This window comes from Mobula hypostoma, chromosome 11 (assembly GCF_963921235.1).
Source record: "Mobula hypostoma chromosome 11, sMobHyp1.1, whole genome shotgun sequence".
Lineage (NCBI taxonomy): Eukaryota > Metazoa > Chordata > Chondrichthyes > Myliobatiformes > Myliobatidae > Mobula > Mobula hypostoma.
This window is the reverse complement of record NC_086107.1, coordinates 45303628-45324735: the sequence shown is the minus strand read 5'-3', so window position 1 is coordinate 45324735 and position 21108 is coordinate 45303628. Positions and strand designations below refer to the sequence as shown.

The following is a 21108-nucleotide window of genomic DNA, read 5'->3' as shown; positions in this document are numbered from 1 at the left end:
CCAAAAACTACTGCATCTGACTTAGACTATGTAAATGTTGCACTTGACAGAGGGCACTGGAAATGGTGAATAAAGTGCTTGAAAGAAAATTGAGGTTGAGTGAATGTGTTCCTGCTTCTTCTCTCCTCTTAACCAAATGTCTTAGTTGGACATGGTCAGTGGTGATGTACTCAGGTGAAGCCAGTTGCTAGCCCCATTAATGTTCTCTTATTGACCTCGTGACCGCTGAACTGATCAGTGCTGAAACGGGCCAACTTCATAACAATAAACAACAGGAATTCTGCAGATGCTGGAAATTCAAGCAACATACATCAAAGTTGCTGGTGAACGCAGCAGGCCAGGCAGCATCTATAGGAAGAGGCGCAGTCGACGTTTCAGGCCGAGACCCTTCGTCAGGACTAACTGAAGGAAGAGTGAGTAAGGGATTTGAAAGCTGGAGGGGGAGGGGGAGATGCAAAATGATAGGAGAAGACAGGAGGGGGAGGGATGGAGCCGAGAGCTGGACAGGTGATAGGCAGAAGGGGATACGAGAGGATCATGGGACAGGAGGTCCGGGAAGAAAGACGGGGGGGGGGTGACCCAGAGGATGGGCAAGAGGTATATTCAGAGGGACAGAGGGAGAAAAAGGAGAGTGAGAGAAAGAATGTGTGCATTAAAAAGAGTAACAGATGGGGTACGAGGGGGAGGTGGGGCCTAGCGGAAGTTAGAGAAGTCAATGTTCATGCCATCAGGTTGGAGGCTACCCAGACGGAATATAAGGTGTTGTTCCTCCAACCTGAGTGTGGTCACTATGTTCGTGACACTTCTCACGCTCTTAAACTTTTCGATGATTTTAAGTTCCCTGGCCCCCACCGCTTTATTTTCACCTTGGATGTCCAGTCCCTATATACTTCCATCCCCCATCAGGAAGGTCTCAAAGCTCTACGCTTCTTTTTGGATTCCAGACCTAATCAGTTCCCCTCTACCACCACTCTGCTCCGTCTAGCAGAATTAGTCCTTACTCTTAATAATTTCTCCTTTTGCTCCTCCCATTTCCTCCAAACTAAAGGTGTAGCTATGGGCACCCGTATGGGTCCTAGCTATGCCTGCCTTTTTGTTGGGTTTGTGGAACAATCTATGTTCCGTGCCTATTCTGGTATCTGTCCCCCACTTTTCCTTCGCTACATCGACGACTACATTGGCGCTGCTTCCTGCACGCATGCAGAACTCGTTGACTTTATTAACTTTGCCTCCAACTTTCACCCTGCCCTCAAGTTTACCTGGTCCATTTCTGACACCTCCCTCCCCTTTCTAGATCTTTCTGTCTCTGTCTCTGGAGACAGCTTATCCACTGATGTCTACTATAAGCCTACTGACTCTCACAACTATCTGGACTATTCCTCTTCTCACCCTGTCTCTTGCAAAAACGCCATCCCCTTCTCGCAATTCCTCCGTCTCCGCCGCATCTGCTCTCAGGATGAGGCTTTTCATTCTAGGACGAGGGAGATGTCTTCATTTTTTAAAGAAAGGGGCTTCCCTTCCTCCACTATCAACTCTGCTCTTAAACGCATCTCCCCCATTTCACGTACATCTGCTCTCACTCCATCCTCCCACCACCCCACTAGGAATAGGGTTCCCCAGGTCCACACCTACCACCCCACCAGCCTCCGGGTCCAACATATTATTCTCCGTAACTTCCGCCACCTCCAACGGGATCCCACCACTAAGCATATCTTTCCCTCCCCGCCTCTCTCTGCATTCCGCAGGGATCGCTCCCTACACAACTCCCTTGTCCATTCGTCCCCCCCATCCCACCCCACTGATCTCCCTCCTGGCACGTATCCGTGTAAGCGGAACAAGTGCTACACATGCCCTTACACTTCCTCCCTTACCACCATTCAGGGCCCCAAACAGTCCTTCCAGGTGAGGCATCACTTCACCTGTGAGTCGACTGGGGTGATATACTGCGTCCGGTGCTCCCGATGTGGCCTTTTATATATTGGTGAGACCCGACGCAGACTGGGAGACCGCTTTGCTGAACATCTACGCTCTGTCCGCCAGAGAAAGCAGGATCTCCCAGTGGCCACACATTTAATTCCACATCCCATTCCCATTCTGACATGTCTATCCACGGCCTCCTCTACTGTAAAGATGAAGCCACACTCAGGTTGGAGGAACAACACCTTATATTCCGTCTGGGTAGCCTCCAACCTGATGGCATGAACATTGACTTCTCTAACTTCCGCTAGGCCCCACCTCCCCCTCGTACCCCATCTGTTACTCTTTTTAATGCACACATTCTTTCTCTCACTCTCCTTTTTCTCCCTCTGTCCCTCTGAATATACCTCTTGCCCATCCTCTGGGTCACCCCCCCCCCGTCTTTCTTCCCGGACCTCCTGTCCCATGATCCTCTCGTATCCCCTTTTGCCTATCACCTGTCCAGCTCTCGGCTCTATCCCTCCCCCTCCTGTCTTCTCCTATCATTTTACATCACCCCCTCCCCCTCCAGCTTTCAAATCCCTTACTCACTCTTCCTTCAGTTAGTCCTGACGAAGGGTCTCGGCCTGAAACGTCGACTGCGCCTCTTCCTACAGATGCTGCCTGGCCTGCTGCGTTCACCAGCAACTTTGATGTATGTTGTTTCATAACAATAAATGTACATTGAATGGACTCTTAATGCCTTTTGTCTTGTTAGGAGAAAGAAAAATAGCTTATAGAAGTTGCTGGAAAGCAACATTTAAAAAGTAACTCAGCTTTAAAGTGTTTTATTGCAGAATTCAGTCCATAATACCAACAAAGGTTTGTTGATTTCACAACGCACTTTAGAATAAAACTAAGATATGCTGGGTATAGTTAGCGAGTCAAACCACATCTGTGAAGGAAGGAACAAAGTTATAGGTCAGTGACTGTTCAGATTTACAGCCGCTGCCTTTTTTTGTAATGTATTTAATCTTCGTTAGGTAATTGTTTAATAATTTAATGTATTAACTTGATAATAGTTAATATATTAAAGAATGCAATAGTCATGGGTTAACAACATCTGAATTAATTATTGTAAAGGGCATAAACTGTGTTCATTTGCTCCCCCCCGCAATATCTGCTGCTTTTACCTAACTCAATGGGTGACTTGTGTGCATAGAATTTAAAAACGGATGACTTTTCTGATGTTAGGATCAAGAACAGATGAGGAAGGATCTGTGGAGGATTGAGGATGTTATGGGAGGTCTCAGTGCTAACAAGAACAACTACAAAATGATCATTGAATCCATTCAGAATCCCGGTGAGTTGTGGTGTCTTTTGGCAATGTGTAATTATTAATTCCACCTTTATTAATATATTGAAATAAAACTTCAGGGAATGCTTTTAGCTTGACCAAAATAAAATTAAGCCACGCTCAAACCTGGAGCCCTCAACTAACCCTCCAGTCCAATGTCAATTTATTTTCCTTTGCAGGAATAGGAAATATTATGAAGCTGTACTAGTACATTTCCTTTTGAAGGAAATATGACAAAATAAAATTGTCTAAGCCAACATTTTTCCAACAGAAGTAATTTATGTTGGTACTTCCTGAGGCTCTATAATGCCAGAATCACTGCCACACTTCTCAATTCAGTATTGCAATTGTACCAGAGGCATAGTAAATTTCAGTGATCATGTGCAATGCTTTGAAAGGTTTTTGAACTGTTATACATATGTGTGGTGTTCTGGTTTTGTTAATCTTTACTTAAAGACACTGTTAAATAGTAATATTTGAGAGTCATGTTTTTCAAAAATATTACACGTGAAAAGCCACAATCACTTGCAGTTGCCATTTCACTGTCACTGAAGTAATTCCAGCTTCCTTATTAAGTTGTCACTCTCTGTCCAGGCACAGACAAGAAGGCATACTACCAAAACCTTGGTCTACAGTCTAGGAAAAAAAATGTTGTATGCTTACAGTACCTTGTATTTTTATTTTAGTTTCTTAGTGCATGAAAGTTGGTGCTTTCTGTTTCGTACCATCTGCTTGTGTGGGTATAGAAATAACCTTGTTTGTTTATATCAGCAATTTGATTAGAGTTTAACTAAAAATGAGGAAACTACCTAGGGAGTTAAATATGTTGAACTGCAACTCTTAAGTATAGGTCTGCTAATTGTATTTTGCTAATGTAGGTTCTCCTGCTGCTTGGACTGTATCTCAAGTTTTGGTGATTCAGTTTCACAGCGTGATGAAACAGCCATATTAAAAAAAAACTGAAAAGAGGCAAAATTGCCAAGTGTAGCTGAGCTTTTCATTAGCTGGATCTTTATTTTTTGTAGAAATTCAGTGCAAGAGTTAGACTGTACAATTCTGTAAACATAATAAAAGTAGCAGGGCAGTTGAATGTGAGTTATTAAGTCAGAGCTATCTTTTATAATTGGATATTTTTTCTGCTTGGGGAATGGTATCTGAATTAATTTAGTTTGCATTGATTAAAGTCGGAAATTCTTTCTGTAAAATACCTGTAGGATAGACTGTGGGACAATTAAACTAATGTAACTTAATGCAGACAGAAAGTTGATAAATAACCACTGTGGCTGTTCCTGTGTAGAAAAGACCCAAATATGGAACTGATTTTGTTATGCATCCTAAGTCAACTTTGCATCAGGACAGAGAATGGAGAGAGAAGATAGTGAATATAAAGAACAGAGGCAAGGGGGTGAGACGGGCTGGCAGGTGATGGGTAGACTGAGAAGGGTTGTAGGATAATGGGCATAGGAAGGGGTAGGAAGAGTGAGGATGGAGACTGGCTGATAGGGACACAAAGACCTCAACTGTTGAGATCTGATGGGTAGCATTAAAAGCAGCGATGAAGGGCAGATGGTACCACATGGATGATGGTGGATCTGATGGGTAAAGTATATGGCCACTAGAGGAAGGGAGATGAAAATGGATGATGGGGGACTTGGGGCAGTTATTGCATAGGGGGCAAAAATGGGTGACCCAGAGGTGGATCTACAGGAGGTCGAAGGGGAACAATAGAGGAAGGGATTACCTGAAATTATAACATTGTGTTCATACCATTGGATTGCATACTATCCAAGTTGTTTTAGTTTGTATGCGCCTCATCCTGGAGGTGGAGAAGCAGGCAATGGACAGGTGGTTGTGAGAATGGGAGAGGGAGCAACCAGGAGTTCAGGATGGCCACTATGGACAGAAGACAAATCAAGAGCACAAACTGCAATAGAGGAGGTTGAAGGAGGCACACACAAGTCTTTGCCTTGCCTGGAAGTGCTCTTTGGGTCCTTGGAAGTTTCTTTTTTGAGGTTATCCCCGTGCTTGTTTGCCAGCAATCTCAATTTAAAGATTCTCATTCTCCATATAACCTTGTTTTCTTAAAATAGTGAAGCTCGGCAAACCTTAGATATCTGTGCCTCTTGAACATCCCCGGTGTTAATCTTTCCACATTTGTGCCTTTAGCTAGCTGGCCCTTGCCTCTGGAATTTCCATCCTAAGTTACTTTGTCTCCCTTCACCTTGTCTGTTAAAGTACCATGTGGAACATACCTTCCTGTCTGTATTCATCTTTCCTCAAGCCTTGGCATTCAATTTAGGTTCATTATGCTCCTGTGAAGCATCTTGAACAATTAAACTGCCTTAAGTTTTGTATGATAATGAAGGCTGTTGTTGCTGAACATAATTTTCAATGGGCCTAACATGCATGAATTTTAATTAAAATCAAAATTTAGCTGTATTAAATATTAATTTATTCTTGATTCTGGCTAAAAGTGTACTATTTTTTCCCATGTAGAGAGAGAACATGTGCCTTCATCAGCAGTGCCTTCCATATTAATGCCAGTGAAGAAACCTACAACTCGGCCAAGTCCCTCCATCAGTCCAGTGCTGCCTCCTCTCGAGCCTGTGGAAACACGAGCTGAACCACAAACTCGGCCTCAGCGACAGTCTCAGTTCAAGCTTCAACCTCAATCACTAAGTCTGCCTCAGTTCAATTTGGATCAAAATTCAGTAAGTATATTCAAGATTTTCGAAATTATGGTAAATATTTGAGACTTTTAGAAGTATTGGTCATTTTCCAACAGGTGAGAGCCAAATGTGAAGAGATGAAGAAATTTGCTGTTCCTTAGTTCTCTAGCCTAGATGAATTCTGCAATTTTTGATTTCTCAAAGTCAAGCTTTTTTTTAAGAGAAGCTTCCAAGTATAACAGTTTTTTACAACTGGAGAAGGCCTTCCAGTCTTTTTCTATTGTTCTAATTCCTCCCCCCCCCCCCATGATCCGCTATTTTCTCATGATCCTTCCTTACTCAATTTTTGTAGAATGATTTATTTCATTTGTTTCCATTGTCTATCATGACTAATGGTTACATCTTATTTGAACCTTCCTGTATCCTTACTTTAATCACCTACTTAAAGCAATTTAAAATTTAGGATTAAATTTTGTCTTTAGCAGTTTTGTTTGTATATGTTGAATTTTTAAAGTATTATCTTTTTTAATTGCTTAACATTTTAGAATCCTAGAGATTTGGCAATACCCCAATGATGTTGTTTCTGATATCTTTACTTAATATCTCAAATTAAAATTCTCATATAGTTAGAGGATCAAGCTCCTCCTCGACCACCTCTCCCCCAGATGTACAGTCCTGATGACCAGCCACCAGCTGTACCGCCTCTTCCAAAAGATGCAACGGTCATCAGACACACATCAGTCAGGGGACTGAAACGACAATCAGATGAAAGGAAGAGAGACCGGGAGTTTGGCCATTATGTGAATGGAGATTACAAAGTAAGTGATGGAGGAGAGAGTTTATCTATACTGGGAAAATGGTATGATGGATATGTATTTAGTGAAGATAAACTGAATATTTTATATAACACACCAAACCTTTAGGAGGACCGTGGAGAGGTGTTGCCAGATCTGCCTGGTGAACGTTAGTTATGAGAAGAGATTGGCTAGGCTGGTGTTAATTTGTTTGAAGCAAAGGCGGCTCAGGGACAGTTTATTGATGAGACACTCAAATAGAAGGCACTCAGGGAATCTACTGCACTTACTAGTAACTAGGGAGCAGAGATTTAAGTTATTTTTGAGAAAGATTAAAGAGAGCTGAGGAAATGTTTTGACCAAGGGGCAGTGCAAGTGTGGCCTGAAGTAGGCAAATGAGCATTTGAAGTGCTGTAATTTGAAGGGCCACACACTAATCTGGAAATCCAATTGACTGCCATGGGTTAAATTTTTATGATTCTACATTAATCTTTTTTGCCCAGTACCTGTATGAGGCTGATTTTTCCAACTTTGCTGTTGTACAAAACAAATCTATGTCACTGAAGATGACGCAGAAGAATCTGTATCAATTGCATGTTGATCAGTAGCAAGTTTGATCTTAATTGTGAAATTTCTTGCATTTGTTTTAGGCAGAGCTACGTTCATACATGAGTGATCCTGAACTTGCTTCGGTCGGGAGTGGCTTCATTGTCACCACAGCTGGAGGCTTGAGACCTGACAGCAACTTACAGACTCTGCCTGGGAGAGGTAGGTTAGGACTCTACTGTAGCAGAATGATAGACACCCATTTCCTTGTATTGCTAGTAAGTCCCAGCTTCTCAATACTTGGATTTCTAATGCTGGTGTGTTTAAATGTGTGCTTTCAATGTCTGAATCATTCTTCACTTGTGAGTCTCAACCCAGTAAACCACAGTGAAAGTGATTATTGCTATATCTGGTTCTAACTGTATCAGGTGCCCAGGTATGATCATTCCCCCCCCACCCCCCACCCCAGTTATATGTAGCATTCTGCTTCTCCTTAGCTGAGTTTTGTTCAATTTAAATGAGCCTGAGATCAGAGCTGAGATTTAATTGTTTCCTGCTGCACAGTTAGTTCTGTTTGCCATAATCAGTGGAACTACTGGAGAAGAGATGCTGCTAAAGGTGTGAAAAGTTGTTCTTATAGATTTACAATACTCAACAGGTTATCATCTACATTCATACCATAGTGAAATTTATAGCATAGGTTAGTAAGTTTCTAGAAGTCAAAAGGCAAAATAAAACCAGCTGGGAGTTGCCAGTAAGTATCTAGGTTCAGAGTTGCAATGTTAAAAGTAGGTTATCAGTGCTCAGAACCTAGCAGAATGGAAAATAATTCAACTGGAATAGCAGTCAATTCTATGTGCTCTTGTTAATGCCAGCCAAAATGTTACATCTGAACTGTGATGACTAAAATATGAGAGGACTTGAGTAGATTCTAATGGGAAATGCTTATTATACACAAAACATTGAATGCATTGGGGATAATTTAAAGTAAAGTATTTCTGGTAGCTATTTCATTCACATTTATTATGATAAAGCCTACAAGGGTTGCCATTTTCCTGACACTGGAATTCTGGATTTGTACACGTTCATTGCTGTACTGTTTTTTTTTTCTTGCTCTAACTTACCGCTCCTGATTCCTATATCATTATAAGCCTCTGGCCTGTAATTGACATTTGAGCTTATAAGTTGAACGTTTTCCTGCCTCGCCCGCCCATGTGTTTATTGTGTGCTTATGAAGGCTTTGAGTGCAAGCTGTCTCACAATCGAAGACAGACATGGAAAAGATGGGCTGAAGGATTCGTTTCTGTGTTATACAACTCTGTGACATCATAGTTGGACCCAATCTTGTCCTCATTTGATGTCCACGGTCCACACAGTTTTGTATCCAAAAGATGTTACTTAATTAGGCCTGGTAACCCTTGGCAATGTGCAGCTTGTCTCGCTTGAGAGTTGCTAATTATAGTATCCTTTCCATTAGTCTAGCTCATTTCAGCTAATTTATGACACTGGCAGGTCATTAGTTGATACCTGCTCTGTACGCTTCTCAGTTGGATTCGGCAGTCCTAAACAAGATGAGAGCCCATCGTATTATAGGAAGAATACCAGCATGGACAGATGATTGGTTGACTGGCAGAAGGCAAAGATGGGAGTAAAGGAGGTCTTTTCTGGTTGGCTGCCGATGGCTAGTGGTGGTCTGCAGGGGTCAGTGTTGTGTCCACTTCTTTGTACATTATATGTTAATGATTTGGATCATGAAGTTAATGGCTTTGAGGCCAAGTCTGAGGATGATACAAAGCTGGTAGAGGGGCAGGTAGTGTTGAGGAAGCAGGAAGTCCTTGAATTAGAAAGATTAGGAGAATGGGTAAAGAAATGTCAGATGGAATACAGTGTATGGTTATGCACTGTAAAGGATATTCACTTTCAAGGTTCAAGAGGCTTATTGCAAACCTCAGCTTTCTAGTACAATAGCATAGCCTTTTCAAAGGGTCAGGGTTACTTGTGACAAAGTTAAACTTCTAACCAATATTCCTTGCTGTAAACAAGAATAAGTTTTCAGTTCTTGTCAGTTCTTAATGCAAATTGCAAGCAATAGTCAGTCTGAAGTTAAAAGGGCAGCTTTGCAAACAAACAGCCCTGTCTACAGAGCACAGGGTGCTGGCTCACTGCAAGAAAGGGGCTGCTCAAGAGAACTGGTTTGCAAAGTGAATTGACAATGAGATGTTCTCATCTGCATCAGCCAAACCTACGACAAATGGTTCCATTTGAATATCAGTTAATGTATAGTGTACAAGGTGGAATTCTTGCTCTTCACAGACATCCATGAGAATAGAAGGGAACCCCAAAGAATGAACGACAGAAAAATGCTAAAACCCAAACTCCCCTCCCTCTCCCATGCGCAAGCAGCAGCAAAGCATCAACTTCCTCTCCTCCACCCATTCTGCAGAAAGTTTCAGCACCCGCCACCTACCAACCAACCAAGCAAGCAATAGCCAAGCCCCCAAAGAGAGACCATGATCTGCAGTCAACAAAAACTACTGTTTACCCAATAGTTTGACATGCCACAGGCTGTCTCTTCTCTCTCACTAACAAGGGACAGAGAGCTGTCACCAATTTCGCAGCAAAAGAGACTAGCAAACAGTCGCTGTTGTGGTGTTCCAATCTGCCGCCTCGCTTTTTATTCCAAGATTCTCTGACTTGAGAATTGGCAGCACGCTCTCCCCACCATTGAGAGAAAGAGAATGAGGGAGCAATCACCCAAGTCCAGAGACCTCTATTAGCTGTATCCACCTCTGTGAAAGTCTAATGTTCTTTCTCCAACAACGCCTCAGTCAGCAGCACCAGCATGGAATACACACTGGAGACGCACATTCTTCCAGCCCTCACAGCATTTCTTTGGCTGTCTGGGATCTCTGTCCCCAGAAGTTGTGTGAATTACTTTGTCCCAGCAAAGGTATCTGAGAAACATCACATGCAAATAAAATCAACTGGTAGCAAAACAGTATAGATGTTAGAAAGCATTGCAGGTTGTTAGGAATGACAAAGAGAAGGGTGGGGTGACAGAAAGAAAAACTAGTATTCATTTCTCAATCTTCAAATTTTGTGATGGACAACTTGTCCATCTGCAACTCATTGGTATGTTCTTTTATTTCTTAAGAATTGTACTCGTGTTTGGAAGTCCTTTGAAGTTTATAAATCTTTTGTAATTCAGAAATCTTTTATAAACCAGAAAACCTCTGAGTTTTAAATGTGTGTTTAGAGCTATTTGTCTAAGCTTAAATGTGGTATCATTAAAAATAAAATAAACTCTGTTTAAAATACTTAACTGAAGTATTTCATCCTTAGTAGTTTAGGGTGACCCCAATGCCATTACAGCACTTTGGTAAAATGAATGAGGATATATTTTCTAAATGAGGAGCAAATTCAGAAAATGGAGGTGTAAAGGGACTTGGGAGTCCTTGTGCAGGTTGAGTCACTTATAAATATGGCAAAATAACTCATTTCATGAGAACTAGAATATAAAAGCAAGGATATAATACTGAGACTTTATAAAGCATAGGTCAGACTGCATTTGGAGTCTAGTGAGTAGTTTTGGGGTCCATATCTGAGATGGTATGAGCTGACATCGAAAAGGATCCAGAGGAGGTTTACAATAATGATCCTGGGAAAAAAAGGGTTAATGTGTGAGGAGTGCTTTCTGGGCCTGTACTTCCTGGAGTTTAAAAGAATGAGGGGGGATCTCATTGAAATCTACTGAATATTGAATGGCCTAGATAGAATGCACATGCAAAGGATGTTTCCAATAGTGGGAGAGTGCTGGGCCAGAGGACACAGGCTCTGAGTAGAAGAACATCCTGCTAGAACAGAGATGAGGAGGAACCTCTTAAGCCAGTGGGTGATGAATCTGTGGAATTCATTGCCACATATGTTTGTGGGAACAAGTCACTGAGTGTATTTAAAGTGGAGGTTGATAAGGTCTTGATTAGGGCACCAAAGATTACAAGGAGAAAGGCAAGTGAATGGGATTGAAAGGGAAAACAGATCAGCCATGATTGAATGGTAGAGCAGATTTGATGGGACAAATGGCGGAATTCTGCTCCTATGTCTTTTGGTCTTTGTCACTTAGTCAATAAATCTGCTCTACCAAATTTCCAATTAATCAGTAGAATAAACCACTGCATTTTAGTGCTATTACTGTGACTTGGTGTTTAGTGACCTTTTTTTCCTGAAAATGGAATTTGCAGTAAATCTAATTTTATTTATGGTGTTTTTAGGGGGGCCATCATCTAATTCGGGGCTGCAGCAGTCATCGACCATTGCCTCTTACGTCACACTTCGGCGGAAAAAAGATGAAACCAGCTCTAAGGTAAAACTATTTGTAAACTGTTCCTTAAATGTTTTGGAATTCTGTCCTGCACAATAAACTGGATTTAAATAATGGTGACATTATAAATACCAAGTCTTCACATGATATTCAGCAGAGCTATGAACAGTGGCCTGCAGCGCAGGTTTATGCTAAACTCGGGGTGAATGTAGCAAAGATATTTTGAGTTGGGGTGAGATTTTGCAGGTTCCAAGAAAAATTCAACTAGTGATTATAATTTCACAAGATCGAACAAATAAATGTGGGCTGTGGTAAATTCTCCTGCAAAGTATTAGAACTAATGAATTAAATATAACCACGGAAAACACCACTGAGTACAATCTATTTTAAAACAGCGTAACTAGTTGCTAATGAGACTCCCTTATTATCCCTGCTTTTCAGGCAAAACTAGTTTATGCATCTTAGAGGAAATTAGCCCAAATTAAAGACTTTGTTAAATATAATGAAGTAGCTCTTGCTAGTTTATATTGTTGCTCTGGCACTTAATTGGCAGCATAAGGAAGAATCTGAGAAAAGTCAAAGTCAGTATGCTTTCCCTTGTGCACCTGAGCTACGTGTTGTTGGGGAGGGTGGAAAGGGCTAAATTTAATTCCTCTTTGAATTCAGATTCTGATCTTCAGAGGTTTAGTTTCGCTTCCCCTGTTGGATTAATGAAAATAAGTTATAATGGACAAAAATAAGTTGCTGTATTTTTGGGCTGCACATTTCTTGACAAAGAATTTAATGTAGATCGTTTTTATCCTTAGGCTGTATATTTCCTGTATTTCAAAGATGAAATGTGCTGTTCTTCATCTTCTGAACGAAATGTATTGAGTATTTTATTCAACATTCCCATTACCCACTGCCTTTAGGATGAGTCATGAAAAGGCTCTTGCATCCCAAGTGTCTCCTTGGTCAGCTGTGCTTTGCGTCCCACCCTAGCTCCACGCTTGGGATCTCGGCAAGTGCAGATCCAGCTTTTATACTATTCTCTTAATTATTTGTCTTTATCTGAGCAGGGGGCATGAAGTGTGAAAATAAATGATGGTGCACCTTTGTTATTGTTCTTTCCCAGCTATATACTTTGTTTGTGCTGCTTGAGTACATAGCCACAAGAGTGAACTGTTTTCAGGGAATAGAAGTGCAGTGAGCTGCAGGCTTAAGTTATCTGCAGCTTGTAAATCAGGAATGATTGCAGGATGAAAAAGTGGGAAAGGACATTAGATACAAGTCATCTTCAATGTCTTCAGGTCTGTCATTAATCAGCAATAGGTATGTGCCTGCATACAGATAAAATGCATAATTCTCTCCTGCAAGAAGGAAGGAAATAAGTCAGAGTTTTATGGAATTTGTTGATGTCTGTATATTGAATGACTGGTAGAGTATGAAAGATGAGAGACTGAGTGTAGCAAGATCCTAATATATAATGGTGATGTGAGGTTTGTGTATGTTTGACACAAGACCTGAGGGATTATTGATAGATAAGGACAAGGTAATTTGTGACATGCCTGAGACTTGTCTGTCAATTAAAATGACATGTATTTGATGGTGCATTTACTGAAAATTATGCTGGAGAGACTCCTGAACTTGCCTCTGAACAGGATTTCTCATCTAGTCTGTTGATAATGACATGTTTGGAAAGCTTTGTGATTATCTATGCATATAAGACATCTCTAACCACCCATTTCAAACATTTCACTGTACCAACTGAGCAATTTAAAACCTGCCCTCTATCTTGATTTTCTATTGTCTGATTTCCCAGGTCAGGTTCACCTTTTACATGACTGTAATCACCTACCAGCTACTCTGCACCTGAACTTTGTGTGGGTGTCCTTCACGTAGTGCAGGCTGACTTCAGCTGGTGTTAAGTTTTGATGTTGGACCATTGACTGATGCACAGAACCAAGCAGCAACCACTTTTACACGAGCAGGATATGGAAATGATTATACCGAGCAGACGTCACAGTGTTAGCATACTGCCTGCATTGCAGTACCAGGTCTGGGTTAATTAATATCATGATCTCTTCTCCATCTTCAATAGCAACTTGAATTTTCAACCGGAGTCTTCACCAGATGCCTGCTTTTGGTGGCATTATTACAACAGGGGACATGGAGGAGATTGATCCGGCTTGATTTTGATTTATATATTTGATTGAGTGCCTCACCTGTGCAACAGTGTTCCATGCTTATAGAACGATCTCTCTAATAATATTCTGAAACAGACTCAGTTGGCTGCTGTTTAAAGTAAGATGATTTGCTTCCATTCTGGTCTTGAGAGTTCATAGCTGGCCAATAAGGTCAGTATGGGAATTTCTGACTCCTCCACATTTGACACAGGAAGGAGTTTACAAAATGGGTGGGTAGTTTGTTACTTCCCCCACCCCTGAAGGACCTCCGTGTGCTTCTATGTATGGCTGCAAGATGCTCAGTGCCATCCTGAACATTCCTTCGCTTTAAGATGCTTTGATTCAGAGGTTCCAGGAATCAATGGGAACGCTGTTTTCCTTCAAGGAAGCTCTGAGCACGAGCTTTACATATGACTTCATGGCAATCTAATATGAGAGAGCTTGAAATAAAGTGTCTGCGTTGGGCATCTGGATTTGGGCATTTGAATAGCTGACTGTCAGAAATTAGGATCTCAATACCGGGCGTGGTGATCTAGGAAAGGATGCTACCAATGATTAATTTGGAGAATTTAGCAGAGGTATTGTGGAAATATTTTTCCCACTATGTTGAGATGTTTGTTGTAGGTAGTCTGGGACTCCAGCTTATGAAGGCAGAGGAAACCACTGCCTAGTCAATCTTGGGTTTGTTCTTCAAATACTTTTGTCCTTGACATAACAAAGGCTGCCTGATATATTGAAGTCAATGCTGAAGTTCTAGTGGTCTTCATTTTCCAGGGTCTCATAATGAACTTGTGTTGTTAGAGTGCAACAGGGACAATTTGGTAGAGGATCTTGGTGTGTTGGTCATGTTGAATGTAAGGCTCATTCTCTCCTATGCTGATTCAAACAAGTCGACTACAATTTTGAGTTTGTTCCCTGCAAATGTAAGCATTGTCTTCATACTTTTACTCAGCCATTGAGATTTGGATGAACTTAGTTCCAGAATGTAGTCTGTAATGAAGAATTTCCAATGCGTTCTGAAGACCAGCTCCACACCCAGTGGCCGTTTGTTGGAGATGAGGTGCAACATTAATTTTGTACACAGGTTCTGACTACCCATCCTCATTTCAGTCTTGGTTCAGTTGTGTTAGGCAGCTTGATATTTGCTTCTTTCATACTTTTATCTGAAGGTCTTGATTTTGTAAATGACTTGCTTTTTTAAAAAAAAAAATTCTCATCCACTTCTCCATATGCTATGGTTGCAGGAACGACCAAAGAGTGCCTTGGAGCGTCTCTATGGAGAACACCAAAGAGGTAGAATGAGTGCCGAAGAGCAGCTGGAACGCATGAAGAGACATCAGAAGGCTTTGGTCCGTGAGCGCAAAAGAACATTGAGTCTTGGAGAACGGCACTCAAATTCATCCCGAACCCTGTCCAGGCCATTCTCTGCTGATGTTGGCTCAGTACGTTGGTAGTAATTAAGGAATATACTATATATAATAGAGGATATGTATTTTAAAAGACTGCATTTCAATAATTAGGCTGACAAATTTCATTTTCTATTAGAATATTTAAACAGATTAATAAACAGTGTTGAATATTTTGATCAGCTTTCAAATGTTGGGAAGATATTTTGGTGTAACTGCAGGTAAGGTGGTATGAGTAATGTGTGGTTTGAGTAGAGCTTGAGAGCTATTGGAAGGATCTGGATTTGGAAAATAATCCTTTTGGAGAATAGATGTTGTGTTTATAGAATGTGCTTTTGGCGTAACCCGCAAGTTTAACCTTCTCATACATAATGCAGCTTGAACCTTTCAGAACATAGCAGTTTTATTACTAGTACCACTTTTTTATGAAATGGGAAAAATGAAATTATTTTTGAGAACCATTTTTAGAATTTGAAAATGCCAAAATTGTAATACTATACTTGTAAAACAAAATTTATTTAAATTGAATTAGGAAATGTGCTTTATTGTTGTTAAGTGTTCTTGTCCAGAAAATTTCAACTAAAGTGCTTTGATTCTTCAATTTTTTAAACAATACCTTAAATAATCTTGGGTGTCACTGGATACAGTGTCACTGTAACAATTGATGGTCAGGTTCCCTGCTGTTGATTTATTTGCATTTTCTGCTGAATTTGCTGACAAGGTTGTGTTCTGATACTCATTGTTCAAGGGTGGTAAGCAACAAAGCTATAATTAGTAGAATTAATGTTCTTCTTTCCTAGGAAAGAAAAACTGTACAGTAATGGTGATTCCTTTCCATGACTCTGTATGTGCAATTAACCTTGAGTGCTGCATTAGAAGCTTCAATAGACCTACCAGTTGTAAGCTGAACTGTAGCTTTTGATGTTCCCATGTAAATCCTCTGTATCTGAATCAATGCACAAGTTACCCAACTGTTGGCAATCTATCACTAATTCCTTTTGCTTTCATGACGTGCTCTGCTTACTTGTCAGTAACATCTAACAGGATTGCTTGCTTTTTATGTATCACCAGGCCTCACTGTGTTTCTTGTACAGCGATGCGATGTGCAAATTTAGTAATATAGTATTTAGAGCTTATTTCAAATCTTCTGTCTTTGTCTTGTCTTATTTATCAAATTAAATCTCTTCAACTCACCTTAAGTGGCAGTGATTTTAGTACCAATTTATTGCATTCCTCTATGTTTTGACAGGCAAGGAGAAATGTTCAAATCAAGTACCCACAAAATCAAACCGCATTGCTCCCAGATTTTAACCTTCAAAACTACCGAATTGGCAACATTGGACGCTATGCACTTTTTTTTGTAATTGGTCAATTTTGTCTCTTTCCTCCAAAATAAACTAAACTATATTTAGAATTGGTATCCTGAAGTCAGTAATCTCTCTTTGCACGTTTGAATATTGTTTGCCTGTTCTAATATCCAAATTTTTGCATATAGATGTTTGGTACTAAATTCGCTGCCAGATTTTTGGAAATAATCAATTAAAATCTAACATCCAGAGGATTTAAGAAAAGTTTCAATATATGCATATAATCTCTTTGGAATTGAACTTTAAAACAATTTTATTACATTTGATTCTATTTGCAGAAGTGCTCTAAACTTGGTAAGCCTATTCTCTGCACTTTTAACAGATTTTGTATGTACATTTTCTGGTTTACGAGCATTTGTGTTAAAATAAATGTTCATTTGTAAAATAACTGTCACGACATCCAGAGCAAGACTGTATACTGTAAATTCCCATGTACAAATTGCATCGTCTTTGGCAGCTTATTGTTTAAACAAAGATGTGGACTGCCAGTTCTTTTATAAAGAAAAATGCTATTTACCAAAACAGCCACTGTAAAATTAAGGTGCAATTTGTGTACAGATGTGATTTATAATTGGATTTTATGGTGGCTAACAGCAAACGAGATGCTTGTGAAATGTAGATGACGTTTTATATTTAACCATACACTCGCAAGTTAACTGTAGTTTGAAATATTAAAAAAATCAAATAAAGCTGTTAAGACATTACTCTCTGGAATTTCCTTTTGATTTTGACTAATCTTTTCATTACATTTCTCTGTATGATGATTAACCCGATCACATTGAGGCCTGGTTCTGTGTACAAACTATTCAATAATTAGTGCTTAACTGAAAATAAAGGGGGAAAAAAATCCAAAGAATATTAGAAAGAAAAGAGTTGCATGTGATCTAATATACTGGGAATAGATAAGATCATCTTGTGGGTTAATTTATTGTAAAACTAAATTAGATCTTTGGACCCTGTCTTTCCTCTCTGCCTCTGTGATAGAATATGTGACTTTGAAATGAAGGTAGAATTTCTCTGCTTATTTTTCCCCTCTTCCTGACATGTCACATTTGGTGCTTGTGCATTATTTATTCAGAACCAAAGAGTAGTTGAACCTTTCTCTTCATGTTGCCGAAATGGAGTTTATGGCAACTGTCTGAGCAAATGTATAGAAATTGTTTCAGTTCTCGTCTATTGTGTTGAGCATTTTGTCATCAGTTATTTTAAGAAACAAAATTTCAGACATACTTTGTTTGCAGTTTGCTAGTTTTGCCACTATTGTTGAAGAACATCACCAGGTAATGTGCATGTCTGTGAAATTTTCTGTTCAAACTTAGACTCCAGATGATAAGTAATGATCTGAGTTTCTTGTCTGTATTAAAATATTACTTTAACCTACTTCAGCTCTAAGCACATGCTGTCTTGTCTGGCTGTTGAAATTGTTACTTCAGTTGCATGTATTCCAGTGTACAAGATTTTGAATTTGAGAAAAGTAAATTAGAGACACATTTTATTCATAGAAACATAGAAAATAGGTGCAGGAGTAGGCCATTTGGCCCTTCGAACCTGCACCGCCATTTATTATGATCATGGCTGATCATCCAACTCAGAACCCCGCCCCAGCCATCCCTCCATACCCCCTGACCCCGTAGCCACAAGGGCCATATCTAACTCCCTCTTAAATATAGCCAATGAACTGGCCTCAACAGTTTCCTGTGGCAGAGAATTCCACAGATTCACCACTCTCTCTGTGAAGAAGTTTTTCCTAATCTCGGTCCTAAAAGGCTTCCCCTCTATCCTCAAACTGTGACCCCTCATTCTGGACTTCCCCAACATCGGGAACAATCTTCCTGCATCTAGCCTGTCCAATCCCTTTAGGATCTTATACGTTTCAATCAGATCCCCCCTCAATCTTCTAAATTCCAACGAGTACAAGCCCAGTTCATCCAGTCTTTCTTCATATGAAAGTCCTGCCATCCCAGGAATCAATCTGGTGAACCTTCTTTGTACTCCCTCTATGGCAAAGATGTCTTTCCTCAGATTAGGGGACCAAAACTGCACGCAATACTCCAGGTGTGGTCTCACCAAGGCCTTGTACAGCTGCAGTAGTACCTCCCTGCTCCTGTACTCGAATCCTCTCGCTATAAATGCCAGCATACCATTGGCCTTTTTCACCGCCTGCTGTACCTGCATGCCCACTTTCAATGACTGGTGTATAATGACACCCAGGTCTCGCTGCACCTCCCCTTTTCCTAATCGGCCACCATTCAGATAATAATCTGTTTTCCTATTTTTGCCACCATTCATACCATTCGAGCCAAAGAAAACCTTGCTGCTTTGTAACAAAGATCTTGCACTGGTGCAGTAATGACCCACACTCCTCCCCAGTTTACCTTTAACATAGGAGATCTCACATTGGATTGTTCACTTTATTTCATTTAGCAGTGCATAGAATTATATTGTCTTGACCCAAACTGACATCAATTTCATCCCCTGTTTACACAGATAAAACTAAGAGATGTATGTGGACAGATCTGGAAGCTAATTCAGATGATTCTTGATTTGTAACTTGATATTATATTAATTATTTTTACAAGATGGAGATTCTTCCCAATAGTGAATGCAGGATATAAATGGCTCTTGCATGAATGTGATAGTTATAACATACCAACTTTTAAGAGTGAGAGTAAACAATCTGTGCATATTTCCAATTTGATGGTATGAATTATCGCCATGTATTACTTTGGGTAAACAACTGGGTAATTATGCAATTTTGATGATTTATCTGATCTGGCTTGCTGAATGTTTTCAGGAAATTTATTTTCTATTCAGGTGTCCACACTCTTGATATTTTGTGTTTATATACAAAGCTTTAACTCTGAGCCCACTGTGTTCTTTCAGCAGCACTGGATACTATTCCAGCAAGTGAATTGTCTATGAGGGACTGTTTGAAGCATTATTAGTGCTTACACAATTGTTGAGAGGGTGAAGATACTGGGATGATTAAAAAGAACCTTCAGACAGGGCTTGAAAGAGTGCCTGTTCAATACAGTCCTGAAAAAGGTTTACTAGCTACATTATCTGGTCTCAACTAATCTTTACAACAGCTTTTGTTGTTTTTATTCATGAATCCTGCCGACTGATAAAACAAGGCGGAGTTTTTTGTCCTCTTGGCTATATTGCAGGATCTACAGGATCCGTTTATGCATCTAAACTACAAATTTAAGATGTCTGCTTTACGATAGAGGAGACTTTTGTTGTCATCACAATTCATATTTTTCTCCCTCCTTGAAGAGGTGTGATGAGTGCCGTGGGTTGTCCTTATTTGGTCTGGCTTTTCCCTCCTTCCAGCTTTTCTTTCAGAGGTAATATAACAAGCCTAGTTGATTTCCTGAAACTAAAGACATCAGGGTAGCTACCCGGAAAATCTTCATGCATCTTCGTGGCCCTATGTAGCTAGACATAATCATCCTGCTTCATGTTGGAATAATGGTTCAGGAGAGAACTTAGCACAGCTCCTCCATATAGAATTATGTAGAGCCACAGAGCCCCTTGAAATTGTGGGATCCTGTTATTTGAAAAATGTTGTTCTCAGAAGCAGCTGTTGCCACTTGTCAGTGGAGCAATCGATATCGCTGCCAACTCGATCAAAAACACATCAGTAAGCTGCAATCATGGGCACTATAGATTGAAGGATTTTACACATGACCCCTGTGTCACTGTTTCTGAAGCATGAATGTTGAGTGTTTTGGTGACCTTGATAGCCATTAACTTGCCATGATTGTCCTGCAGTTTAGCTGTTAAACCCTGTTTTCTGAAAGCACGGCTTGCCGTTTGTCTATCAACATTGTTTGGTTGAGTCCAGGTAAGGTCCCTGAGAGGGTAGTTTGCATGCATGTGGAGAATGGGTATGGAGGGAGAAATACAGTGTTGTTGCTCATCTATTTGGTGATGAAGAGCTGATGATAAAGGTGTTGGCTATGACGGAATGTAGTGCCCCAATTCTGTAGCATCGGCTGATTAGAAAGACTTGCATTGACGTTGTTGCCTTTTATGTCCTCAAAATTGTCCAAAGCATTTCTGGGCAATTTCTTTAAGAATAATGTATAAAATATGATAACAAATGCATTATAGCTTGCTCCTAAAAACAGCAGGTTGGCAAGATCAGTAACTATTTGTTGAGGGATAATTATAGTGAAAACTCACTTGCTCTTCAAAGTAGTGCCACGTGTACATAAGCTATGCTGAAAGAACCCTTGTATTTGAGCAGGGTGCAAACCAGCACATCACCAGAGAGGGCAATTCCTGAGAAGGCTGCCAAATAAGAAAATGGAAGATGAGTTGTTCGTTGACTCCACAGTCATAGAATTGTTAGGACAAAGAGGGAGGATATTCAGTTCATTTCGGCAGTCCACTTCCATTGACTTGTGTTCCCCAGAGCTCTATGAAAAATTTCTGTTAAGTGTGACTCTCTACTTCCTTTCTGGTAGCAGTGACTGATTTGGTTTCCATCAATCTTTCGGGGAGGTTGGTTCCAAATCATGACTGCTCTGCACTAATAAAAAGATGTTCTCACAGACTGTGTTATCTTTATCCAAACTTTTA

General features: G+C 40.3%; 1 protein-coding gene across 11 annotated transcripts in view; it reads left to right on the top strand.

The window, feature by feature from the left end:
• Positions 1 to 21108, top strand: part of plekha7b (pleckstrin homology domain containing, family A member 7b) — a 423431-nt gene that overhangs the window by 369654 nt on the left and 32669 nt on the right. For all 11 annotated transcript variants that reach the window (XM_063061934.1, XM_063061933.1, XM_063061932.1 and 8 more), the window contains 6 exons: positions 3151 to 3259; positions 5750 to 5964; positions 6549 to 6740; positions 7367 to 7484; positions 11534 to 11625; positions 14993 to 15190. In XM_063061934.1, the coding sequence (XP_062918004.1) occupies positions 3151 to 3259; positions 5750 to 5964; positions 6549 to 6740; positions 7367 to 7484; positions 11534 to 11625; positions 14993 to 15190 (924 nt within the window). The remainder of the gene's footprint in view (positions 1 to 3150; positions 3260 to 5749; positions 5965 to 6548; positions 6741 to 7366; positions 7485 to 11533; positions 11626 to 14992; positions 15191 to 21108) is intronic.